General features: G+C 46.8%; 2 protein-coding genes across 2 annotated transcripts in view; one reads left to right on the top strand and one right to left on the bottom strand.

Annotated features, from left to right (window-relative positions):
- ppp1r1b (protein phosphatase 1, regulatory (inhibitor) subunit 1B) lies at positions 1 to 27,240 on the bottom strand. Its single transcript, XM_015362161.2, has 5 exons — positions 26,628 to 27,240; positions 8,106 to 8,189; positions 7,127 to 7,202; positions 4,361 to 4,510; positions 1 to 3,193 (listed from the first exon to the last, which is right to left on the bottom strand). The coding sequence occupies exons 1-5, from the start codon at positions 26,736 to 26,738 to the stop codon at positions 3,021 to 3,023; spliced, it is 594 nt and encodes a 197-aa protein (XP_015217647.2). The 5' UTR covers positions 26,739 to 27,240; the 3' UTR covers positions 1 to 3,020.
- stard3 (StAR related lipid transfer domain containing 3) overlaps positions 8,134 to 27,240 on the top strand; it is a 40,621-nt gene continuing 21,514 nt past the window's right edge. Inside the window, exon 1 of the mRNA XM_015362157.2 lies at positions 8,134 to 8,220. The gene's annotated coding sequence lies outside the window, so the exon portion shown is untranslated. The remainder of the gene's footprint in view (positions 8,221 to 27,240) is intronic.

The raw sequence follows: 27,240 nt of genomic DNA, 5'->3' as shown, positions 1-27,240 counted from the left end.
TAACAACAATTCTTCATCATTTTATTATTATTATTCATTTATACTTCCTTTCATTTCTACAGCTGTACAAGTTAAGAAAGAAGAAACACAAGAGATTACAACGCAATTAAAGACCAACACCCGTCATCAACGGACCATCTATCTGTTATCAAACAGCACCTTTCTGTTCAAATCTGTCTTCCCCAGGTTTTGAAGTATTAGTGATTTAAATAAATGCGTAACATTTCCTGAGCCTGGCCTTTTCAGAGGCTGAACGCAGTGCTAAATACAACACCTGTATTGAATGAGGATTCTTCTCACCTTAAAAACGGGTTGGTTGACCTTGAACTGAACTGGTTGATAAAATTTAAATCCTTCTGCATGAAAGTATACTTCTGATATAATTACATTATGTACAACATATCTGCTAAAATATTTCAATGTTTTTTTAAAATAAATAAATCATGAACACATTGTTGACACAATTAAATATTAACCTACACCCAAGCGAACAAAATTAAGTCAGTATAATAGGTGTTCAAACAGGGATGGCAAATTAAAGCAATGCAAATTTGTTATGTATTGATTTGATCAATTTAATTAATTTGTGGAGTGAAACAGCAACGGATCACACTGCTGGACAGTGGAGGTGAGCTCTGCTATAGATCGCACTGCTGGACAGTGGAGGTGAGCTCTGCTGTAGATCACACTGCTGGACAGTGGAGGTGAGCTCTGCTATAGATCGCACTGCTGGACAGTGGAGGTGAGCTCTGCTGTAGATCACACTGCTGGACAGTGGAGGTGAGCTCTGCTGTAGATCGGACTGCTGGACAGTGGAGGTGAGCTCTGCTGTAGATCACACTGCTGGACAGTGGAGGTGAGCTCTGCTGTAGATCGCACTGCTGGACAGTGGAGGTGAGCTCTGCTGTAGATCGCACTGCTGGACAGTGGAGGTGAGCTCTGCTCTAGATCACACTGCTGGACAGTGGAGGTGAGCTCTGCTGAGAGCACTCAACAGGACAGTAGAAGGAGGCTGCAAACTTTCGGCTACTGATACCTTTGTTACTTCACTGTGTTATTTTAAAAAACAATGAACTGTAGCTTGAGGAAGATTTCTAAAACTCCATTTACACCATTAAAGGGCTGTGCTGTAGTTCCCAGATGAACAAGTGTTCACATTTCTACACCCAGCCAGACCCCAATTTCAGCCCTAAAGGAGGATTACATCAGCCATGACAGCCATACTTACGACTATAATAATGACAGTAATAATGGTTAAAAAAGAGAAGTAGTTACAGAAACAATAGTACAACAATTCAAATAATAACAACAATGATAGTAAAAATGGAAATGCTCAAAAAAGGTCTTGTCCTGTGGGCAACCACAGTCATTCACCTTTAAAGGAGCAGTTTGTGCCATTTTCGGCTGGGCCCTGATAGCTCGCCAGCTGCCTCGCTTCGGAACCTCACAGATTTGTTCTGAGCAGATGCCCACGCGCAACTTTCCTCTTCCCGAATCAGCTCTCTGTTCCAGGCAGCAACTGCTGCAGTGAAGAGACGTCTCCAAAACCGTTTGCACAGGAAATGCACAAGGGGGAGGCATGTCGATGTGGCGCACAGGTCTGAGCCTCATGAACACAGGGCTGTGGGCCACATGCATAAAGCATTCTCTTCCTTGCAAAACAATGTTTGCAAAGGAGGGGAACAACCTAATGTCTGAACTATAACCAAGTCAGCTGCTTCCCACTCATTCCATAGGTACTAAGCGTAGGATTATCAGGAGGCAATAAAGTGGACTGTAAGGGTGTGGAGTTGAAATGTCCTGCCATACAAGGTCCCATTTTAATGGGAATTCTGAAAGAAATTGATTTAACGAGATCTATTTAAACTGATTTTAGTTTTTCTCAATTGGGAAAGACAGAACTGGTGTGCACTAAGCTGCAGTCTCCCTCCTCCAGGCCCTGTGTTTGCTAAACTACAGGGAGCTGCAGCGTCTTGAGGGAACCAGGCACCCGGCCGAATCTGGGCACACGGAGACCAGACACACGGTATCAATGCCAGCAGGGACATGACAGAAAAGGGAATGGTATGAATGCGATCTGTATATGTTTGTGGGGTGAGTGTGAAGCAGAGCAGGAAGGACTTGCTGTGGGCTGTGTGTTGTCTTCCCAGTGCTGTAGCGTGTCACTGCAGGAGAGTGCCTGACTGACTGGCGCTCAGTGCTGAACTAGAGAGAAACACAAGCTCAGGTGCTCGCTGCACAGTCTCCAGCATCGTGGTGCAGCTCAGCCAACGTTACCTCCATCCGCAGTGCTGTCAGCTGTTTGCGTGACCACAGGCTTCACTGTTAGCTGGCTGTGTGGGATTCTGCACACGCGTGAGCCAGCACAAAGTTGCTGGAGTTGTGGGAATGTTGTATTATACAGAATAGATGCAGGAGGTTCTGCCATATGAAAATGAGCACCTCCAAATTGAGTGGCGCTGTCCCTACCATTCCTGTACCTATGGTGTGTCAGCCTTCCCTTACGTGCAGCTGCACCATTTTGTTATTGGTGATGTGTTGCAAACATACCTCTCATTTCCATAGAGCTGGGATTTATCTGTCCATCTACTTATATATAAAAAGCCTTCTTCATAGTTAGGACCCATTGTACCAGTTTGATGTTTTACAGAAAGAAGCTATGGTTTGAATAGCAGGTCTGTTTGTGGGCCTCTCTATAATGGGAACACCTGTTTGGATGAACATGCCTCCCTGCCCCTGTGCACCATCTTATTTTCGGCACATTGGGAGAGGTCACCAAAAGTGAAACGTCTATCCGTGTGTAGTGGCTGACAAGCAGACAGACAGGAGCAGACTAGGCCACCTCCACAAACTGCTCACTGTAAGGGAAGTCACTTCCTATCCACAGGGCAATTCGGTCTCTCACACCCACATTCCCTCCCACCTCTGTTCATTCTGCTCCAATCTCGCAGCATCCTCTTTCTCAGTTCTTCCTGTCTCTCTGATTCCTCCCCCTTTCCCCCTCCTTGTCTGTCTCTCTGTCACTCCCCTCTCGCTCTCTCTTCACTCTCCTCTCCTTCTCTCTCCGCACTTGGTTTGCCAAGAGGTTCTGGGGTCTGGGGGACGGCCTCTTCCCCTCCGGTGACCTCTGACCCTGTCAGGAGTGGGTCCTGTTGCTCATCGAGGGCTCCGCTCTCCGGATCAGATTTTGTTTCTGGGGAGACAAGAAGTGACATCAGAGCCTCGTTAGTGTGTCCTGCAGTCAAATGAACTGGGGGCTCCTGGGTTTGTAAAGTGAAGCCCTGTCTGTCAATTGAACTTTTTAGCAAGTTTTCAGGAGCATTTTTTATGACAGGGTTTGTAGGGGGAAGGATTTATAATGCATAAGGATTCGTGATGCTTTTTCTACCTGCATGCATTTGCATCATTTGATTAAACACATCAAACTGAGACCTAAAGCTCACCAATTGTACGCCATATAGCAATGCAATCACAGTTACATGGAATTTGCACAATTCAGACAATGGGTGTGTCTGTCCCGTGACAACTGCAGGCATGTGGGTTAAGAGACCTGCTCTTTAGATAACCAGGTACATGCCCTCCACAAGCACATGTTAACCTGTCGTTTTGTGGTCAAGGGTGCAGTGAGAGTATCGTTAAGTGTGATTAAAAAAAGCATGGATTCCCAAGTGTGTTTTTCGAGACCTACCCTCCTGTCTTTGAAGTTGTAACTGATATTGTTCAAAAGTTCTTTTTATTTAGTTGAATGAAAACATCATTTTGTAGAATCAGCATGAATACTTTCTCGATAACACCTTTAGATTTGCTGGTTTCTCTTTATGTTTGAAAGAAGATGTCTTGGATGACGGGGTCAAACTCGGTCGCCGAAGCAACCGCTGGGAAACCCAGTCCTCGTAAAACAGCGTGCAGCGTGAGACACTAACTCCAGCTGCCGGACACTCTGGACACCAGAGCAGCTGCAGAACGGTTTCTCCACTGCGGCTTCTCCTCACGTCAAGTCTCGGGGGACTGGTAATGGAGGAGTCCCCATGTGGAAGTCCCACAGTGGTGTGTGTATGGCGTGTCTTTGCCAGCTTGCTAATCTGACCACTTAAAAACTCCGCAGGCGCTTCCAGACACCCACGGCTCTGTCAGCACGAGCATGCGAATGAGCTACTGATATTGATTTAGGATTTGGGCTAGGATTAGGGCTGTGGTTTGATTTAAGGCCGCAATTGCAATTGCGGTTCGGGCTCTGATGTTTGCGGACACTCCTGGGCAATGAAGAAGTGGCCCGATCAAGAGCACGTGCGTCGTTTCAGGGTGTCCACCCATCGCCTCGCATCCCTGGAGTGTCAGGTCCCTTGGGCGCCCTTCTCACCCTCCGGGCTCTCTGCGGGGGTGCAGGGACTGTCCTCACACATCTCTGCCTCAGGGGGGCCGTCCTCGCTCTCCACCCCCTCGGGGGGGTCCTCCAGCGGGGGGGACGCGCCCAACGCCTGCATGTGAGCCTGAGCCATCCGCTGCACCGCTGTACACACAGACACAGACATACAGGGAGGCAGAGGGATAACACAGGGACACAGGGATAACACAGGGACAGAGGGATAGGATTACCACTTTTCCACAGTATAACCAGCACTGTGCTCCGCTTCCGCTGTAGTTGTTAAAGGGAACGAGACCTCGTGTTCTGACAGCGAGGCGTCGCTGTAACAACTAGCAGCTGCTTAAATAAGCCCCGAGGGTACAGGCAGACAGAGACTCGCAGGCTGTGTTCATTGTTCTCATCGAAAGTTTGCAGCACAGCTAAAGGCATGCTGTAGTTAAACATGCACCCTCCTCTCAACCAATAGGTCCAGAGCCGTACCTTTTACAAAAATATTTTTTTTTAGAAATAAAGGATATATATGTTTCTTAGACATGTCATTTGCAGTTTAAGCCAAGAAAACAGTTTAAAAAAAATGTGAACCATTTTTAGCAACCATGCAATAAAGCATCTGTTTATTACTGCATGTACTGTGCATACCCACCAAAGTTGTAATTGTCAACCACCCAAGAAAGAATGAGACAGCGTGCTCCTCATGACACGCTCCCTTGCAGAGCCCCATCCCTATTTGCCATGCTCAGATCCTGACAGAAGAGTGGGCGTGTCTCTCATTGACATCACTGCAGGACTGCAAGGTGGCTGCCAAGTAATGGGAGTTGCTATTTACAAGAGAGCTTTGAGCATCCTGGCTGTTAATTCCTGCCCTTCCCAGCACAACTGGCTGAATGTTACCACTTGGGGAAGCTGTCCAGAGCTATTGAACCCATGACACCTGGGTTCTAAAGCCTGAGTGAGTGTCTTTATTGGTTAAGACACTCAAGAGTCCCCTACAAACATGCTTCTTAAAATCCCCGTTAGTGCTGCAAACCAGAGATGAAGACAAGTGCAGACAGAAGTGAAGTAGGTGACTAAATGGACAGACAGAAGGACTTGATATTAGAGACAGACCATCCCATATACTGAGGAGGTGAGGAGACAGGCTCACACAGACAGATGGACAAACAATTCTGTCCCTTTCCAGTTCTGCATTACACACATAGACAGGAAGGCTGATAGTCACACATACAGTGACATCTCTCTCTGTGTGCCTTTCTCTTACAGCGGGGTCCTCTTGATAAAATGCAAACATCATGCATATGGACACGAGTTAGCAAAGCAGCATGGGCACAGATTTTTTAAAAACTGAGGCAGTACGAGAGATTCCCATCTCAATCTCTCTCGTTCATTCCCTGCTCCTCCAACTGCCTCCCTCTCTACTCTCTCGCTCCTTTCCTCTGCCTCCCCTCTCTGCCCTCTCACTCCCTTCCTCTGCCTCCTCTCTGCCTGCTCTCTCCCTCCTCGTCATTATGACCTGTTTTCTCTCTCCCCTTCTCTCAGCAGCGCTGACTCACTCAGAGTTACAATCCAGTTTCTGTCCCTCAGACACGGACTCTGTCTCCTCAGGTCACCTTGCCCTCTCACCACCACAGCACTGCGGCACTGGAATCAGTGTGCTGGGGTATTCCTGTATGGGCATGTTACTGTACCTAGGTGTTACTTCACTGGGGTATTTTTCTACTGAGGTATTACAGCACTGAGCTATTACAGTAGGGAGAATTAAAGAACTAAGGTATTTTAGCACTTAAATTACAGTCACCTTTTGTCCGTCAATGTGTTCATTTAACTACTGTACGGTGAACAAAAATGCAGTTTAATAGTAATAGTTTGTGCAGGGGATCAGCACAACGAAACTTTACCGTTCCTGGCTTTGTTAATGAAAAAGAGAGATGTGTACAATTTCATTCCTTCCTTCGCATTTAAAGGACCAACCCTTCTGCCAGGATTGACTTGTTGGGTGCATGGTCCCAGCAGGTCCAGAACCTGGCTAACTGCTGCAGTCAGTGGAAGTGCAGCACCGTGGTGACTCCTGTGAATGTGTGTTTGCAAGCACTAGGGCGAAGCTTCTCTTCTTTCTCCATCACAAATGAAAGTGCGTGTCAGTGTGTGTGCTGCAGCCCCAGCTGTGTGCAGAGTGCTGGTGGGTGGTGCAGTAATCCAGGGCTGATCCAGGCCAGCCTCACAGTCACTACACAGCTGTCACTCGACCCTAATCCCCAATGTACACACTGTGCACACTGCCCTGCCTGAGACAGCCTGAGACAGCACACAGCACAGAGAGACCGAGAGCTTCAGCAAAGGACTGCTGCTTTGGTTCTACTTTCTTAAAACATCTCAGCATAATGCCTCACGTTGAGAACAGGGAGAACAGAGTGTATTGAAACACACTGATAGCATCATGGAGCCGAGCAATAATAGCCCGAGCACCGCAAAAGTCATGCGGATTTTCTGTGGCACTGGAATCGTACCCAGTGAAAGCAGGCTGAGCCAGAGACCACTGAAGGCCAGTGCTAGCAGGTGATGATGTGAAGTGGATGTAGGATTTACAGGTTCCATCCTAAAGCACGGGGAAGGGGGAAGGCCCAGTGGGGCATGGTGCTGGAAAACCGGATGAGACACCGGGCTCCCTCCTGAGTGAGAGGAAAGGCTGGACACCATGTCCCCCTGAAACCGTCTTCTGCCACACAGGCACGCTCATGTGGTTTATCTCCCACGCTGGCCTACCTCTCAGTGAAGGGGGGTGGTACACGCAGGGGTTGGAGCGCTTGGGTTTCAGGATTCCATTCTCTCCTACGACCCACTGCAAAGAGAGAGACGTTCAAGCAGGGAGATGCATCAGCATGCACAGGCTGCAAAGGAACAAGTAAAGGTTCATTCCCTGCTGAAAAGAGAAGGAAAGAGACATGACGTTTCTGCTGTGCCGCCTTCTTCGGGTGTGAGAAGAAGACTATGAGCAGTGTTTCCCACATTAAACCTCAGTGCGTAATCTGCATCTTGATGGGAGGAATTAACAGTTTTGCGGGGGGCATTGCTTACAGCTGTCCGTTCATGGCCTGCGTGTTTGATGGATGTGCCTTCTATTAAGCTGTAATTCCCAGCTGTTTCATCTCCTCTACTGTACCTCGTTACATCAGTTAAACCCATGGTAACTTCAGAAACCCATTTCCAGTAGTTCCAAATTTGACTTCTTCACCATTGATCAAAATGACATCAATGAGAAACAAAGGGAAATCACATTCGGAGCCCACAGGCAAGCCATTCTCTTTGCGTATGCTCAGACAGCTGTTAATTAGAGAAATGAACATGTACGATTTAACTGGGGTCGGCGTTAATGCCTGTGTAAATCACATTGTCCTTTTGGAAAACATCCCATTATAAATCTGCTCAGGGAATCACTGTGTTTAAATATATAAGTAAATAAATTAGGAGCATTATTGATCAGAGTAGAGAGTAATATGAAAGTATCATCTTCAACAATAATGCAGAGAATTTCATGGAAGTGGACTGGTCCACATGCAGCACATCAGAAACGACAAGTGTCATCATATTATGATAAGTAACTTTGAATTTTCAAAATCAGATCACTGACTTTGCCTCTTGATTTCTGAATATTTAAAGGAGCAAGAGAGCCAGCTTGAGGACAAATGATGATGGAGAGTACACTGCAATCACCCTCCAGACCAGCAGAGGGCGACGGTCTCACCTGATGAGAGATATGTTCTTCCTCTGGGGACGGATTGTCTGAAACTCTGAAGAGGGTGGCCGGGGTTGGCCTTCTGCGACGGATCTACGGACAGAGAAATCAGAATGACACACAGGTCAGCCTCGAGTCCCAGTTCACTTTTTTCAGTCTATATTTCTGTAGAAAGAAGCTACGTTTCACTTGTCATTTTTATTTTGACCAAAAAATTCCCAATGACAAATGAGGCCTGGGAACTGTAGCTCACAAAACACTGCTTTGCACTGAGATTTTGTTACACTTTATTAAATATATTTGTTGATTTTTTAATCTCTCATCAAGGATACCATTATTTGATCTTGAGCTGTTACTTGTTGTCTCTCTGGTTTTATTTTCTTAAAACACCTCAGCAAGACTTTGCGGAATGCAGCATATTGGCAGAATATACAATTAAAGGAGCTGGCAGTGCCAGATTGAGTCTCAGCAGAGACTGTCATTTTTTGGACATCTCTCATGTCATACACCAGTTTCATGGAGACGGGGGCAATGTGTTTGCAGGGACCAGATGAACCTCTGCTATTCCTATTCCATTCCATTGCAAACATAAGCTCCAAACAATTAGTTATTTTAACTCTAAGTGCCTAATTAAGACATTAAGGGTATGCTAATAAATTAAAGGTCAATTAGGTAATTAAGGATCAATTACACATGCAAAGTACTGGTTGGAATGAACATGTCCAATAGAATGGAGTAGTAGTAGCAGTCTTGTCTGCAACAGGGGGACTTACTGGGCTAACCTGCCCCCAGCAGCGCTGCTACCAGTCAGGCCCAGCCTCTCCGTCAAAGCCTGAGCAGAGTTAAGACCCTTTTTCCCCAGTATCATATTTCCTGCTTGTTTCTTCTCGTACTCTGTGTGCTGTTAGCCGTCCTCCACTGGCAGTTTCTGCTTAGCTCAGTTCAATTTGCTCCAGCAAGGAACTGCTACAGACAGCAGTCCTCCAGACAAGAGGTGCAGAAATGAGGTTGGTGTGTGTGTGTGATGGGGGTGTACCAGAGTGGCTTAGGCTGCAGATATAATGCCTTGCTCATAGACTCATGGAGCACTGGAACAATGCTCATTTTCCTACATAACTGTCTTCCAGTTCATCAGGCTGTCTGCAAGCTCCCAGTGATTAATAACACTGACCACGTAAGGTCTTCAGTCTGCTCATGTCCTGAGCCTGATGGTCCTTTAGCATTAACACAGGCGCTGGGCTGTTTTCCCACTTTTATGACACAAACACAGGGGCCCACTGGCAGGCTGACAAGGAGAGAGCTGAGCGGGTGTGTCTGGAAGGGCTGCCAGTGTCAACCTGATCTGTCCAAGCCATGATCCCAGCTCGGCTCCAGACACGCACCGCTGACAGACATGCACTGCAACGCCGCCCCCGTCTGCTTGACTTCCCGGACTGTGCATCTCTCTCCCTCTCTCCTTCCAGCTGCCCTTTCTGTCCACACCGTGGGGAAGGAGGGGTCACACCAGCAGGACAGAGAGGGAGGGGGCCGATGACGGTGGGAGGGAGGCACGGCAGATATCAGTGCCGTGTGTTAATCAGTGTCGGCCTACACCACCACAGCACTTGAGCTCTCCCCATTGCTCTGTTTTCTTTTCTACTCTTCTTTCATTTTCAGTGAAACTCGTGTGAGATCTCAGGGCAGACGTCTCTCTCCTGACATCATGCCAGGAGGGCCTGCCTGCCTCTCTCCATTCTCAGCAGTCTCCCCTTTCCTCTCTCTACCCTTGACAAGGTCCTGAGACACCAGAGGGAGGGGGAGGTGCTGAGTAACACCTTAAATCTGCAAAGCATTCCATTCCCTTAAAAAGAAAAAATCATCAAGGCTCCTAAAACTAAAAGAGACTAAGCTTTTGTAGAGCAGGGGGCCACATGGAGCTGGTGTCCTGGTCCATTTACCGAGTCTGCAGCATGCTGAGTGAGACCAGGGTTTCACATCTCTCTCCCTTTGAGGGTGAACTGACCCCGAAAATGTGGGAACCCTATATCAGCCCAGTTTGGAAAGTCTTTAGAACAGTTCCTCTAGTTTGGTTTCACAGATTCTGATTAGCCCTGAAATGTATGAGCACTTTAGATTAGGCCATTTTTAAATGATTCAGAATTGGAATATATTGTTAAAGCAGTAATAGAGTGACATTACTTTGTCACCTTACATTGTAGATTAATTGCTTTTTAATAACAAAGTCATTGACCTGATTATAGCCTGAACCATACTTGAATTAACCCTACAATTACCTTGTTCTATTTACAATACTTTATGAATGTACTGTATGGACTGCTGGCTTAATATCCATTTATGCAAATGGATATTAGTACAATATAAGTACAAACTAATTTGTATGTGACCATTTTATCTAAATTTGCATGGAGGATTAGTGCTAAACAAGCTGCTTGAAGCCAGGACTGTAAGCCTTGTACTGTACTATGCCACTTGAAAGTGAAGAAGATTGTTGTAAGGCACAGTAGCACATGGTGAAAAACTGAATACAGTGTAGAGGTTAAACAAGGCATGAGCTCATCTCTCGAAAACCAAAACAGAGTAAATGCAGGCAATGATCTATGACTTCCTAGTGTTTCCAGCCTTTAGAAATTCAATTAGCTATCGAATATGATTTTGCTTCACTAATCCGTTCTCCTCCCCAGGTGGGGCTGCACACTGGTGGTGGTGGAGGGGATCCCCATTACCTGTAAAAGCACTTTGAGTGGAGTGTCCAGAAAAGCACTATATAAGTGTTAGGAATTATTATTATTTGGAAAGGAGCGATTTAATGTGGCCTTTAGAGTTTATTGTATCAGTGTTATCCAGGATTGGGCACTCCGGGACCCTCTGCCTGCATCCTGGAGTCAGTTCTGGTTGCTGAAGGAGCCAGTTACAGAAGTTCTTGCAAAGAACAGATTCATTTTCAACAAGATGCAACGGAAAGCAGTTCACACCAAACTTTCAAAAGTGCGCTTTCCACAAAATAACTACTTTTATTTCATACGTCCCTGAGGAGTTTCTTAATGACGAACGCTGGTGAAAGGAATGGATTTCAGGGGATTGTTTTTACATTTTCGAAACCCTCTTTGTGAATCCGTGTGCATGAATGTTAGCATGTAGGGAAGCAGGTTGGCCAGCAGTGACCTTGCATCCGCAACTTGACCAGAGCATTAATCATTCCCTGAGCTCACTGGGGGAAAAGGAGTTAATTGAATCTCCCAGCCTGTGTACCTGTGTGTAGTGAGTGCCCTTTCCCCTCATTCCATTCTGGAGTCTCCCGATGCTAACAGAGATCCAGGGGAGACTCCATTCTGGGGCACAATGATAATGAAAAGTCCCACTGAAGTCAAGGGCACTAGAGGACAGCTTATACTGTGCTGTTATGAAACAGACCCCTGAAATTTAAGGAGCAGAGCTGATGTCCATGAATTAAAACTACTGATTGCATAATCCATAGAGAGGCAAAGAAAATCACTCAGTTAGCCAGGCTTTCCGATTCTTCCTTCTGCAGGGGTGTTAAGGTCCCCATCCTGTCTAGGAAGAGCCTGACATGGCTGCATATTGAGATGCCTGGGAGCTCTGTGCACAATGGACACAGAAGAAAGAAGTCAAAGCCGCATTCATGGTACTGACGTCATTAACATTCCTTGTGCTCTGTTGGGCATTTATAAGAGCTTCTGGGTTAAACAATTTGTTATTTATCCTCCTTTCACAGGATGCCACATTTAGAAACAGTGTATTTTGTATGGCTAGAGGACTTTATCCTTATGCTCTTACGCGGTTGAGTTCTCCGCCATTGGAAACTTGATTATATGTTCCTGTTACGCTGGGTCTTCGTTCCTGTTGAGAATCCTGAAGGGCCGCCACCTTGTTTCCAGATATGGCCAAGCTATCCCGCAGTCTGGGGTCAGTCTGACCCAGTGTGTGGTCGTTGTCACTGCACATGGCCGTCCCTCAGTGGCCTGTGCTCCTTCTCTGAAACTTCCCTCAGCCTGATGGAGAGCAGTGAAGATGTGGGTCTGCTCTCAGGAGCAAGGACCTGGGCTGTCGAAGGGACGTGCATCTCTGGAGATTCTCCTTAATCACCTACCCTATTAAAATCACGGGAACGTCTTAAACTAGATTCATGGGCTCAGGGGAGAGCTGTTACCAGCCTTCTGCTCATGAGCCTCAGATAATGAATGCATATTAGCATTAAAGTGGAGGCCGATTCTGGCTCTGCATCTCCTTCCTTTGAGTCCAGGCTTCACTTTCAGTTCCTAAGAAGCCACGGGGCTGGCTTTCAGTCCCAGAGACTGGAAGGTCTCATGCTGGCTTACAGAAACCCATCCTAGGCTCTCATTATACCTTTTCCCATCATTTTCCCTATTTTTAAACACTCAAGTCATAACATCTACAGACCAGCAATGGAAGGGAACTTACAGGCACAGACATCTCCTTTTCCAGTGCGCATTGGAATTCCTCGTGCCACACCTAATACAATGTCACTTTACCCAAGTTTGTGTTTCAACTTCACAGTCAGCAGTTATTTTATTTTTATAATCCCACCACACACATATATACTCAATATAGAATGACCTATTGATAAACGGTAATGATTCTCTTACAAGCAAGACTTACATCTTGCATTCTCTTACCACATTCCCTTACTGTGCCCAGCTGTCAGGACCTTTGGCCTTTTTTCAATCTGCGAGCTGTACAGCACTCCCTATGAGGTGTGCGCACAAAGGCACAGGGGGCGCTGTTGAGTATTTGAGGAATATCTTGCGGCTTGAAACCACGACTGATCTAGCCACCAGGAGCCATAAGCCTGGTCACTCTAGCCCACTTGACTGGTTATGCACCATGGCTTGGGAAATCCTGGTCACAAGGCAAGAGTAGTACAGCTGAGGCCCAACCAGGAGAATTCACTTTGCAGGCTGAGTCCCTCAAGTGCCCTTTTCTTTTGGCTTCACAGTGGAATGCCAAGCTAAGAAATGTAGAAGCTGGACTGTAATAGCTCTAGGGTCTCAACTGAGAATATTCTGCCTCTGGCAGTCTTCCTGGGACCCTGCCTCACTCTCTCTCTCTGCCTCAGACACACACAGCGCGAGACACCTTCGTCTCCTGGCCTTTTCTCTCCCGCGCAGGGTGACTGTGTCCTAGTCTCACTGGCTGTGCTCTCCTCTCTGATTCTAATTGTAATTCAATTCAATTTAATTCACTTTAGTTCAAAGGTGCTTTATGGGCATGACTTCATTAGCAGAATTTCCCAACCTATTACAAAATACAACACACAGTGAATCACTTGTAACTATATCTCTATCAGTTTGCTATTAACTGGACCTCCCTTTAATCTCCTTATACATACACTGTGATATCTGTTCTCTGTCCCAGTCTTTTAGGAGTACAAGGTCTGTAAATCATCACTGTCTCATGGTGTTGATATTTTGCATTGCTTAACAGAGGCTTTCAGTTGATCTGTTGATTTGCAGTTAAGAGTTGCAGATTACCAGTGTGGGGACTTTACTGGGGACAGACCTCAGTATCCATTAATTAGCCTTTGGTAATTAGAGTGAGAACAATAACCTTTGTTAACAAACATGCTTTGAGATGACTATTTTTAAAATGACTATACAGTATATAATTAAGTGTATGGTTATTATTTTATTGGATAGCCTTCTGTGACTGTCTTCAGCTTGCCCTCAGGAAAAAAGCAGATCTGTCTTGTGTTGGGATATTTTGTGAATCTATTTTTTCTCTCTGTGTGGCTACAGACCTTAGCAATTGCTGAGCTGTTTGCAGAACATTTACTCAGCGGCATAAATGCTGCAGAAAATCGGTCCTTCCATTTTTAATCATTTCTGAGTCCATACAGGGTCATGGTGATCTGAAGCCTTATCTTGCATACAGTGGGCACAAGGCAGTATAGAGCCTGGACAGGATGCCAGTGTATCACAGGACACATGAACATGTTCACTCAATATGTTATTGGGGGACAGGTGTCTCTAAACTCCAGAGTCTCAAGATGGCAAATGAGAAGAAACCAGAGCACCCAGAGAAAACACACTGGGAGGACATGCACACCTCACACAAGAGACTAGGATCGAACCCAGAACCAAAAACTATGAGAAAGGGAGAGCCTGGTGCAACTGTGTCAGTTCCCTCCCTGCATCCAAACTGACGGATAATAAAATCTTACAGCAGATGAGATGCACCGCTTCAAAACAAGGGTATTTCTGACTGCCCAGTGAAGTTCTTTCAAGGAGCTTTTGTGCCATTTTAAAAAAGTGTGAATCTACAGATTGTGCCAACATTAGACTTAAACAGGAACAGCTCCCATACACATCCCATCTCATGCCCTCTGCCCACCTGTGTGAGGCTCAGGGGCAGTACAGGGCTGCTCAGGTGGCCACACCTGACCGTCAGCTCTCTTACAGACAAGGTGCACCGTGGATCAGGGATTGGCTGTTAATAATACCTGACACGGGCTACTGCGCAACAGCACAACGTTTAGAGCCGAGCCAGGTCGTTTTAAGCCGTGTGCCCAAAGCCCCCTGATCAATCCTATGTGATCTAGCAGTGCCGCAGGCATAAGGGTGCAGGAGATGATCACCTGGGAAGGTGCGAACTGAAAAAGCAGCCACTCGCACTGCTGCAGCCTGGTCCGTCCATCTAGAGACGTCAGCCAGGGAGGGGGGGTGCCAATTATCCCACAGAGATGAGCATGCCCCTGGGCAGCGGCAGTAAATACCAGAGACAGGCTCCCCCCGGGCACCTAATTGGCAGTTAGGTTGATGAGACATTTGCAAAGTGGAGCAGAGCACAGAAGAGCAGCGCTAATGCGCTGTGCCATCAATTACGGCCCGGAGAATCCCTGCTAGGCCCAGCCTTGCAGCTGCTCACCTCACAAAGGTTAGCACCAGCACCGCCACCTCCTCGTCCCACTGGGCTGATTACTCAGCTACCTGTCTCTGTGCAGAGCTGCTGCCGGCCACTCTCTGATGGGAGAGCTGCTTTGACAGCCCTGTCAGATCCCCTTGCCAGTCAGCGCCGGATGTGCGTGGTGTCTCCCTTCTGTGCGGCCGGGGGTTGTGTACTCGGGCCAGCAGAGGCTGAATCCCCAGTGAGAGCGCTGGGGTTCTGGGGTCCCTTTCCCTGTCCATAAGCCCAGTCTCAGAGCCCCACTATTCACAGGGGGTCTCCCTGCTATACTGCCTACAGCCTACAGCTGCACTGTCAAGATAATAATAATAAAAATAATAATAATAATAATAATAATAATTGCTTACACTTTTCTGGACACTCCACTCAAAGCGCTGTACAGGTAATGGGGATCCCCTCCACCACCACCAGTGTGCAGCCCCACCTGGATGATGTGACGGCAGCCGTAGTGCGCCAGAACGCTCACCACACACCAGCTCTCAGTGGGGAGGAGAGCAGAGTGATGAAGCCAGTTCAGAGATGGGGGTTATTAGGAGGCCATTGATTGGTAAAGGCCAGGGGGAAATTTGGGCAGGACGTCGGGGTAACACCCCTACTCTTTTGGAAAAATGCTCTGGGATTTTTGATGACCATAGAAAGTCAGGACCTCGGTTTTACATCTAATCCGAAGGATGGCACCTTTTTACAGTACAGTGTAAGTGGGAGGTCTCCCATCCAGGTACTCACACCTGCTGAGCTTCAGTGGGTTGCCAGTTGTGTGTTGCAGGGTGATATGGCTGCTGACAGATGCTTCCCTGCTTTCTGAAAACTTCCCAGAAAGCAACCCAGCAAAACTGAGCACTGCTGCACAGCCGGGAACTGAAATGTTTGTTTTTTTTACTCGATAGTTGGCAGAACATGTTGTGGCATACTTGGAGTTAGCTGAAAGGGGGCAGGTTATGCTAGAAATATTTTTGTTCGCAGGGCTGTCCTCTCCTGCTGCTCTTGGGGGTATCTGGATGGTAAACAGAGCCTGCAGTGTTGAACACAGGGGAGCTGCTGAGGGCTGTTCACTGCAGGAACCTGCCTGCTGCTCTCTAATCCCTGCCCTGCGTAGAGCTCCCCTGAAACTGCTCTTGTCATTACTGCCATAGCCGAGGATTTTCAGTGTAAATTAAATCCCTTTTACAGATTAAAGAGGGAGGTGGGGACCGTTTGCTCTTCACAGACTGAAAATATAAAGCATGCGAAAGTCCTGTGGGAACTAGGAGAGAAAGAAAGACAATTACTGCAACCTCTGGGAGGGATGTGAAGTTCTGAGATTTTGTAACCATCTGGCCCTAAGAAACCATTACTTATGAGGAGGTAAGGAAGGTTACAAACAAGAGGTGGACCTTTGATGGGAATCAGCTTCAACAACATGGTTAAGCAGCTTCTTCCAGACAACAGCGGTTTTTAGCGCAAGAATGTGCCCCCTAGGTTAAAAAAGGAATTTGCTGTGTAAATTAAAATATCCTTATAGAGTAGTTTCCATTTGTGCTGAATAGTCCTTGATATATTAATTTCACCTTTTTATTCAGTCCACTCATAATGATTTCTGTTGTAGACAAAAGAGACTCAGTTCCTTTAACCTACAGTACATGTGTAGGACACTACTCAGTCTGTTTTCCTAACCCATCTCACTTTTGCTAAAATACTGGTGTGCTACAGTGCAGCTTTAAAAGCTTAACCGATGTGCAAATGTTCTTGTGATGCGAACTCCATTTTGAACAGCATTGCCACTGTCAAAAGGGAGAGGTCTGGCTCTTAAAGTTTAAAATGTAAATACTCTTTAAATCTTCCTTTCTGTTCGGCCACCCAGTAAAAGCAGCAGTGAGGTTAAGAGAGTGTTTCTCAACATGGCATGTAATCTAAGAAGTAACAATGACTCAGAATCTTGTGGTGCTTACGAAATAAGAGATACAATTGGCAACAGGAAAACATTCTTTCTCCTGAGAAGCAGCTGCTCACAACCTGCTCAGGCACTGCCTCTTGCATCAACCTCCCTCCCTGGCCCACAGAGCACAAGACCTTGACATTTCGTACGAACAGTCCAGTGGAAACATCCATGTTTGCACAACACACATGGCTCTGCCCACTGTCGAGACTGCCTCTCCCTCCACTCCACAGCGCTGTGCACCTCCACCAGCCCCAAGAAAACTTCATTTCCCATCTGCTCTCTCACACCAAACATGGGGAAAGCAACACTTCCTCTAAACACAGCTTTTTTACATACATGGGTGCTCCAGCACCAGTGTGCATTTCCATGAAAAGGCAGGCAAGTGGATAAAGCAAGAGCACTCAGTGTGCAAGAAGTGAAGGGTCCGTGTGCTCTACCAGCACGGCCCATCTAGTTTAGCTAGCACCGAACTCCTGCCGAAGCTTATCACTGAGTTGGTACACAGCAAGGTGGCCACACCTGACCGTCAGCTCTCTTACAGACAGGTGCACCGTGGATCAGGGATTGGCTGTTAATAATACCTGACAAGGGCTACTGTGCTACTACGTTTAGAGCAGAGCCAGGTCGTTTTAAGCCATGTGCCCAAAGCCCCCTGATCTATCCTATTTGATCTAGCAGTGCCACAGGCATAAGGGTGCAGGAGATGATCACCTGGGAAGGTGCAAACTGATGAGCTCCCTCTGCTCATCAGTTCGCAGATGGAGGGAGCAGATGAGCGAACAGCAACGTAGCACCATAGGCTGCTTAAACCCTGAAATCCTAAAGAGAGGGAGAGAATCACCCCTCCTTAACCGTTTGTTTCAAATGCAGGACCAACAAATTTGCATGCAGAATTAAATGCCGTTAGCTTCTGATGGGATATGCACTTTAAAATACATTCAGGACACTCCTGATTGAGATATTTATTATGAATTGTGTTGGTTCCTCGCCCTGTGTTTTATTCCCCCTTGTCTTAATTTACTTAGTCTGGAATGCCTGTGAACATTCCCAAGGTCGGTGCCGATGGTGCCGGCGGTGCCTGGGCGCAGGGCCAGTGGGCGCACTGGCACAGGCCTGCTCTCCTACCGCTGCGGTCACACCTCGGTCCCCAGCTGAAAAGCCACAGCCCAAAAACCGAGAGTTCGGGGGGGGGGGGTGACAACAGCTGTGTTCAATCAGATGCAGCTTCCAGTAATTTGCAATCACTCCTGACGTCATTTCCTCACTTAGACGCCGCTATAAATACTGCACGTGGTCCCCTTCTCTCCCTCGAGTGCGTCTCGCCTCTGCAGCTGCCCCCTGGTCGCTCCTCAGGCTGCAGTCCTGGGGCCCAGAGGTTAGCCCTCAGCCAAGGGGGTTAGGCCAAATTTGGATTAAAACACTCCATAATCCTTGCAGTACACTTAATTCCTGGGTGTTGTTATTCCAGTCTTTTTGGAGTAGGCAGCCTGGGTGGTATTGCCACTGCAAAACAATGCCTGCAGAGCAGACACACACACAGCGGCATGGTGGGGGGTCTTTGCCTGTCATGTCATGCCTTCATACCGCATACAACGGATTATGGGAATATTAGCACTGGTATGAAGGCTCCATTGAAAGACATTTACCTATTTTGAAGGTGCTCTTTTTAATATGGTTGAGCTCTGCTGTGTCAAGCCAGTCTTTTCCCCATCGCATAGCTGGTTGCCTGTTCCCGTTTGTGCTTTGAATTAGCTCACCTGGCCAATTCTGAAATGACCTCGGAGGTGAGGTGGCATGGGGGGATGTATTTCATTGTCGCACTGTGAGTGGCCAGTGGCACAACAGTGTATGGTGCTACAGTCATTGGCTTCCCCTGTGGAAATTTCTCCCGCTGTTTGTGCGGGGGCTGTCTGTCCAAGCACACCAGTAATAAAGACTTAACCATCAGGAAACTGTGAGGCGTTGATGGCCAGGCTATATTTACCACCAAGTACTGTATACCACACTCCTGCTGACATGATGTGCCTTCCCCTATTACAGTGTCCTCACAATGGTTCCCTTTGAATTACATTGTTTTCCATTTTTCCATTTTAAACACAGAGAGAAGCTTTTCATGGCCTGGTTTTGCTTGTTTTTACATTCGTATAATGTAAGTGCATTACACTCTTGCAAATATCTCGTCTAGTTAAAGAAGTTTAAAGAACTGAAAGAAATAATTTGTCCAAACTGAAAAATGACAACTACAAGAGAAAAAATAGTTATTTGCGTATGCATCACTGCCTCAGGACCCAGCTGTTAAAATTGATTAATCCGTTGCATTGTTAAGAAGCAGCACTAGACTTATCAACTGCTTCCTCTTCACAAAGTGCATTATTACAGAAGAGCCCTCCTCATTTCCTTTACTGATAACATAGACCTAGTCAGCTCTTGCCAGACAGAGAGATTTCCATCTCCCAGACTTGATCCACCTGATAACACACAACAGAAATTAAAAAAGGAGGAAATGGAGTTTTTCAGATGTGATTTATGTTGTCTGTTACTTGATCCAATCGTCCTAACAAAGCTAGTCAGACAGGAGCGATTTTGTTAAGTTTTTTAGTTTCTCTTATTTAACAAGCTGTGTTTGCCAAGTTCCTCACTCTGATTAGCTTCATATTGCAATCGGTATCCCTCTTCCAGACAAATGCTAATAAATATTACATTCCAACCACATTCCACTGCGGTGAGATGGAAAATCCTGGGGTTGTTTGCCTGCAATGACTGTCCGGCCTTTTCCTTTGTGCTGAATTGCTCTTATTTGGCCACAGGCGGAGCTGGAATAGACACCAGCCAGGTGTTGGTGATATTGATCTGTTTGGAAATAAAAGCAGGACCTTTAAACTCCCAAACAATTCCAGGGGGATGGGGGATTGGACAGGAGTGCTTTGCACGTAAAAGATTAACAGAAGGCAACAGAAATCACGCAGATGTAATGTAGATTACAACAATGTTGTAAACCTTGCATAGGAAAGCTGAAAAAAGTAATCGTGCTGGGGACATACTGGGCATGTTCTTAGAGTAGTTCACCTAACCCAGGGTTTTGTACACACTAAAAACATCTGCAGTTCCCTGATTTAATCAACATATGGGACACTACTGTAGAGTTACAAAAATAAGTAGTCATACTTCGATCCACTACAAATCTTAGCTACTATTTGCTAAGGTGAATGAGCATTTGATGAAGTCAGGAGAGATGTAACTGTCACAATTTCTCACAATAGTAAGACCTCACTTAGAATATTTTCTACGAAGTTTCTTTCACCGCGTTCTAAAAAAGATGTTGCCGCTCTGGAATCCATCCAGAAAAGAGTAAGAAGATACATTCCTGGACTTACAGGAATGTCCTGATCTGACAGGCCTATAGAAATGAATCGTTTTAGTCTTGAACAGTGAAAATAACGAGAATAAAAAAATCGAGCAACAGATTCAAGAATTCGACATCCTCAAGAGTGTTGAGAATGTCAGCTCAGCAGACTTCTTTAGATTCAAGAGTGGAGTACGAGCCAGAGGATAGAAGTTATATGGGCAGCGGGAGAGTTTTTTCCATCCATCCGTTGTCTAAATGCTTCTTCCAACTCAGGATCGCAGGGGAACCAGAGGCCAGTTTTCCCAGAAGCCAATTAACCTGCCATGTGTTTGGACTGTGGGAGGAACCCAGAGCACCCGGAGGAGAACATACGAACTCCACACAGACAGAAGTCTGGATTTGAACACAGAGCCCCAGTGCTGCGAGTCAGCACTCCTAACCACTGCTCCTCTGTGCTGCAGAGAGACTTTTTTAACAATATTCAGTGCATTTACATCAGTCAGGGAATTGATATTTTTGGAATATTTTCTTCATATTTTTTTCTAAGTTGATATTAGCACGGATGCATACCCCTGTCCGATGAGAATTACTGTTATCCGGATTCAGTGGGTCATTTTCCCTCTGTGACATTTCCCTTCATTAGACATCAGACAATATCTAATGTCTAATGACAATCTGCATTAGACAATATCACAACATTTCAGCCTTTTGATGTGTGGTTTTGTGACGTTAAATGTTGCTCTTGCTGTGACCCAGATCAGGAATAAGCAGCTTTATGATAATGGGTTGGATTAATGTTGCTCTAGTACAGTTCAGTATTACCTTTATAGATCAGCTGCTGAACACCCATAATTTTCCCTGCTTATCAGGTGATATCATAAAATTAGCCAGTAGCAAATTACTAATTATTGATCAGCTTTATTGGGATCACCTTGAAAACGCGAGATTTCAGACTGTTATATATGCCAGTGTGATCAAATTCATCAGTAGGTTTCTGATTATTTTCCAGGACATAAATATATAACAAGGCCAATAACTCAGTCTCTGCAGTGCACTTAGGATCTCAAACCTTGAGAGTTATTTCCCCTTTTTGAGAAAATAACAGGAAATACTGATCGTGTCAAAATAATCATTTTTGTGAATACTGCCCATGATGTTAAACAACAATCTAATCAGAACACATCAAAGAATCACTCACGAGTCATAAAGAGAAAGGCAGCAAAGTAGATAATGAAATAAACTCCTCCTCTTTCAGATATCTAACTTAAAGAATGTGTTACTTGTTTGCTACATCCTCTCCAAAGTTGCTGGGCTAAACTTTTCAAGTAACAACACCGTCTTTCTTCTTGCATTAGTCTAGTACCTAGGGATGGTAGACAGATCTTGAAGTGATACAGATCCCTAATTGGGTTTATAATATGCTTGACAGTTTGCATGTTTGTCTGTAAACACATTGCAGACTCGGTTCTGTAAAAGGTCAGTTTCCCATGAATGCTGTTCCTAATGTAAATCCTGGTCCTCCTTTTCAGAAAGTGAGAATAAACACCTACAACCATCCTGGTACCCAGTAGGAGATGACGATGGAGCATCTATTGGAAATTTCTGCTCTTTTAAAATCTGATTTTGTATGCCTTTAACTGATGTTTGGTTTTCACTGAAATTCATAAAAAAAAAACTTTTTTTTCTCCTCAGAGTGAATCTGTGTGTAAGACATAAGAAACAATTATGGATCTAGAAAAGAGATGTCAAAATTCTGTTTCCCCCTTCCACGCACACTGGCTTCATCACTCTGCTCTCCTCCCCACTGAGAGCTGGTGGTGTGGTGAGCGTTCTGGCGCACTATGGCTGCCGTCGCATCATCCAGGTGGGGCTGCACACTGGTGGTGGGGGGGATCCCCAGTACCCGTAAAGTGCTTTGAGTGGAGTGTCCAGAAAAGTGCTATATAAGTGTAAGCAATTATTATTATTATTATTATTATTATTATTATTATTATTACACCTGAGAGACCTCTGCACCTGACTGATGAACTCAGCTGTGTAGTAAAAGTGTTCCAAATCCCAGGACTAAAGGACCTGATACATTAAGAACATTTTAATGTAGTATGTGAAACTGTCTTCCAAACAGGCTTGCTTATGGCTGCAGTTCAATCTCTTATTTAACTTAGCAGATTAATAGTTAATATGCACTTTAAAAGAATGAAAACTTCTATCCAAACTGGAAGCCGAGTTATAGCTACTGTCCACCAAATCAAGAGCAGCATTTTAAATAGAGCCAATATAAATAGACCTGGAAAATATCAGTATAAAATATCAGCGGATCTGACATCCCTGCTATAATCAGTCATAATTGTTAACTAATCATGGTTATTAGATTAATAAATCAGGCCAAAGCAATTCAACAGCTGGAGCCCTGTAATACCTCCTAAACCTCTCTTGGGAGGGGGACTTGTCATTGCTTGTCTCTCATGGCAGGAACTCGTCCCAGACATTGTGCCGAGAACGGCAGCAGAGATCGTATCTGTCAGGACACTAACGTAGTGTCTGGGGGGGGCAGCAAGGTCTGGTTCTCTCTGTCACTGTCTGCCCCCCCCAGACCCAGTGTGTATAGGGCCGTGTGACTCTCCCTGTGCCCCTGCAATGGCAGACAGGACGCACACCCCTGAGAGCTCAGTGCACCAGGGCGCTGAGGCGGGCAGAGCAGGTGATGCACATGAAGCAAGGGGACGCTGCAAGCAGGGGCTCTGAAAGATGCAGAATCATTTACCGGCTATGTAATCGAGGTCCTGTAAATAACTTTTAAATGAGGTGAAGTCAAGCATAGCTAGCATTCTTACCAGGTACAGATAGTTATTCCCTTGCGCTCTAATTATGTGTCTCAGCTGAATTTTCTGTCTGCTCAGTTCACAGACAGTTGGATTGTAAGAGTACACACTGTAGGCACAGCATCCTTTAAAACCACAGCCTTACTGTCACTGTTTCATGGGAGGCACGTCTTTACGCACAGAGTTGTGGGTGTGTGAAGCAGACTCACCTGGGTTGCAGTAACTGATTTGCTGGGATGGGCACAGCTGCGTGGCCATTTCCTTAGGCTCCCCTAGCAATGAAACAAGGGGGTCATGACACCCCCTGTGTTCTCAGATAACTGCCTGACAATTCATTCCATGACTGGTAACCAATAGTCATTTGCTGAGTTATGAGAAATAAAAGATCGGGACTAATTTATGTTACGTGATTAATGGTACCTAATGTCTGCACAGCATTATTCATTATACTGCACGATTAAAAAGCAGGGGACTTGTGGGAGGGCTGTTAAAACTTGACCCCTTGAGACAACCAGAAAAAATCCTGCAAGAGTCTTATTGTATTTGTGCCTTGGGTCCATCAGTCCAGATGCTAAATCCGTTTTGGTAGTGTTAGCCTGAGATTGCATGAGTCTTGTCTGCATGGGGTGCTGGTCTGATGTAGGGGTAACCCCAGGAATGCTGGGACCCACTATTCTCAAGGGTACAACAGTAGTGTGTGCAGTGGGGATTGGACCCACAAACCTCTCCTTGGGAATCCAGAGTCCTAATTCCTGCTCTATACTGCCCATTCTATGTTATTAATATTATTAGACCTTGTATATCAGCCTCTAATCAGGATTTGCTCTCATTAGTAGATTCTGCCCTCAGCTGTGATGCGCAATTTAGTTTTTTTTTATATTAATATTTTTTAATGTTAACCTGCTCTGTGGCTCAGGGGCCCTAGGGATCCACGAGGATCCCAGATGCAGGTGTCACAGGTGAAAAATTAGCTGCGTCTCACTGGCCTCACGGCCAGTGTCTGAATCAGGGGCGAATTTGACACTTTCTCCCATTTCAAGCATGTGGTTGGCGTGTCTGCAGCTGAAATCGAGATTTTACAAAGAGACCTGTTGGTTATTTTCCATGTTGCATACAAAACACCCCCCCCCCGTAGACAGGAGTTGGCTAGGAAACTCTGAGGCTGCTGCTGATGGGGTGGGGTGGACTGTGCATGGACAGTCCAGTTCAGATCCAGTGTCCCACCGTCTTTAGACTCACAGTGAATAGATAAATAATGTGAGTTTTGCTCCCCCTGAAAGATAACTGCAGAAATGAACTCTTCCTCCCCAACATAAGACACATTAATCCTCCACCCCAACTCTCTGGTTTGAGGCCAGACCTGTCTCTGCAGTGATGCAACGGCAAACACGTCTCATCTGCCCCTCCTTTCCCTTGGCTCGGAAGCTGAACGAAGGCGTGAAAGATGGGAGATGGGAACAGCAATGAAAAGACTGATAAAGCCTGAAATAGAGTTCAGACATGTAACCGCTCTTGGTGGGAAAAAAAAAAAACTTTAAACGTGGCAGTATACTCAGCAGTACATCTGTGACGGCAATTTATTACTGGATTAACTATAAATAAGTGTCTCAGGGCTGGAGCTGTCATCTGGAATCCCGGTGCTTGTCTGCCGCTGAGCTCAGTTTTGCAAGCTCCATTTCTTAAGAGATCAGAGAGGGTTTTGAAACCGATCCTCGCTCCGTCAACACAGCGCAGCTCGCGTCTTCTCCTGCCACTTGCAAACTTTGCTCCGAGCCGCGCACCCCCCGGGCACTGAGTGAAACACAGCCCTGGCCAATTGAGGAAGGGAGGGAGGACCACGAGTGTGGTAAAGAGAGGGGCCGTGGGGCGGGGGGATTGCTGCTGCGGCCGATGTGATAAATGCCGCTGTTCGAGAGCCGAGCCCCGGAGGAGGGGCTGTCATGCTGCTCGGGGATCAAGGGGTCAAGGCCTGATGGGATAATCCCGCCACAGCTGGCCCTGCGTGCATCACTCCCTGCAGGCAGCGAGGGGCGAGGCGATGACACTCCCCAGGCAGCGAGTTAAACACCCCGCCTGCCCCCCCCCCCGCTCCCTCTCCCCCCCACTACCCCACAGTCCATTGCACAGCCCCGGAGAGCGATCTCACGCTGGCGCTCCAGGGAAATAACACTGCCAGCATGGAGAGAGCAGTGTTCTGCCAACCCAACATCTACTTGCATCTTCTTTTCTTTCTATTTTGCTTTCATTTTCGGCGGCACATTTGAGTCTCTGCTGTGTTTTTCCTTGCCCTCTTTTACCTCTAAATAGACAAACAGGCTGACAGTCACCAGGATAAGTGTTGGCACCCGACATCTGACAGAAATCCCTTCTCTAATTAATTAGGAGTTCTTAACACTTGTCACATTACACCTGTCAGCAGTGCCTCTATTAAAATTATTGAACTCTCTCCCTGCAAAGGCATGATAGGATTCGCAACCAAACTGATACAGAATGAAGGCCCAGCATATGAAGTCTGACTTGCTCTTTTTTGTCAGACCTAAATCCAAAATATGAAAGACTCAGGATCAACTGAGGCAGATTATAAAGGGTGTCTGGTCTCATGCCTTGAGTGTCCCAGCTGGATTCTTTGTTATGCATCTCGCTTCACCAGCGCAACGCTGTGTAAAAAAAAGCCTGTCCTGGAGAGAGACGGGTGAAAGCGATATCGCAGACAAGCTGACAGGTACCGCGCATCACGGCGGCAGCCTCCAGAGACCTCTCCCTTCCCAGCCTGTCTAGAATTGAAGCAAGCTGACAGGGCTCGCCTGCTGCTTGCGTGAGAGCTGCCTCTGTGGGAGTGCTGGGCCGTGGGTCCTGAGCACTGGGACCAGCACAGGGAACGAGCTGGAGAGACTTTTAGAAGTCCCCGCTTCAGATATAGTACGTCCCTTTAAGACGAAAGGGAAAAGTCTCTTGGTCTCCCAGAGAGAGAGAGAGAGGAAGAGGGAGCTTTTACGGTCCGTTTCTTTCCAACAAAAACACGGCAGGTCTTGGAAAGACAGAGACATCCAACGTGTTTTCCACACATGAAAAAAAACGACAAGGAACATTTTCTAACAAATTCTTTGGCGATACCTGCGTGAAGTGTCGTTCCACTACAGCTGTCTTGCGTCGTACCGTGTGGGAAACTGAGAGAAAACTAAAGAGCAAGAAGAACAGGCTGGTATACCTACAGGACCTGCTATACGCAGAGAGCTGATTCTTTGGCTTTCTGTTGCTGTAAAGACTGACCTCCGACCTACCAGTTCTCTGTCGACATGACCACAGCACAGCCCTTATGACAGCTCGCCTAGGAGCATCGTGGCTTAATCAGCATGTGTCAGAGGGAGAAAGAGGGTGGCTCAAGCCGTTTAATCAGAGAAACAGATGTGGTATAGCACTGGAGAGCCTGCTGCACAGCATTGCAAAAGTCCAGCAGAAATAGCCATAGCAAACTCTCACGAGACAGAGGGCTGCACACTCACCATCTCCACCTGCCTCGGGTCCAGCTGGCTGGGCATAGGCGCCGGTACCGAGAACTGGATCTTCCTCCTCTCCTTGGGCTCCCCGGAGCCCGCTGTGGGCATGGGCTCCATCTTTCCCCCCGTCCGTCCTTCCCGACGATCCTGTCCTGATCTCTGACCACGAGCCTGCTGGTGGGGGGGGGCGAGGAATCTCCGGGACCGGCCGAGAGGGGGAATTCCGAAGGAGGTGAAAGTCAGGAAAGCTGGGAGGAATCCAACAGGGACGACGGCAGCCAGGATCTGCCTGCCTGTCACTGACACTCACTCGCTCCTGCTGGCGAGACGTCCCTCTTCCTCCTCACCCCCACCTTCTCTCTCTTCTCTGCCCTTCGCTCGCTCTGCCTCCACCAGCCCCCTTCTCTGTTTCCTGCAAGCGTCTGCCTCCCGTCTGCCTCTGACTCCTGCCAGCGATCTCGCTCGCTCTTCTGACAACCTGCTCCGCAGACGGCTGACTGGGACGTCCTTACAGCAGGAGGGTGAGAGGGAGGGGCGGGGAGGGAGAGGGAGGAGAGAGAGAGAGAGGTGGAGGGGAGGGGGAAGAGAGAGAGCGGTCCTGTGTCTGTCTGTGTGTGTG

This window comes from Lepisosteus oculatus, chromosome 28, assembly GCF_040954835.1.
Source record: "Lepisosteus oculatus isolate fLepOcu1 chromosome 28, fLepOcu1.hap2, whole genome shotgun sequence".
Classification (NCBI taxonomy): domain Eukaryota; kingdom Metazoa; phylum Chordata; class Actinopteri; order Semionotiformes; family Lepisosteidae; genus Lepisosteus; species Lepisosteus oculatus.
This window is presented reverse-complemented; position numbering and strand designations above follow the sequence as displayed.

What these genes read in the sequence shown, in the direction of transcription:
- ppp1r1b (XM_015362161.2), bottom strand. Translation starts at nt 26,738, where the DNA reads ATGGAGCCCATGCCCACAGCGGGCTCCGGGGAGCCCAAGGAGAGGAGG. An exon ending in ACCCGAGGCAGGTGGAGATG is followed by an intron (nt 8,190 to 26,627) that starts GTGAGTGTGCAG and finishes CTCTGTCCGTAG; the next exon opens with ATCCGTCGCAGAAGGCCAAC. An exon ending in CCACCCCCCTTCACTGAGAG is followed by an intron (nt 4,511 to 7,126) that starts GTAGGCCAGCGT and finishes CTGTGTGTACAG; the next exon opens with CGGTGCAGCGGATGGCTCAG.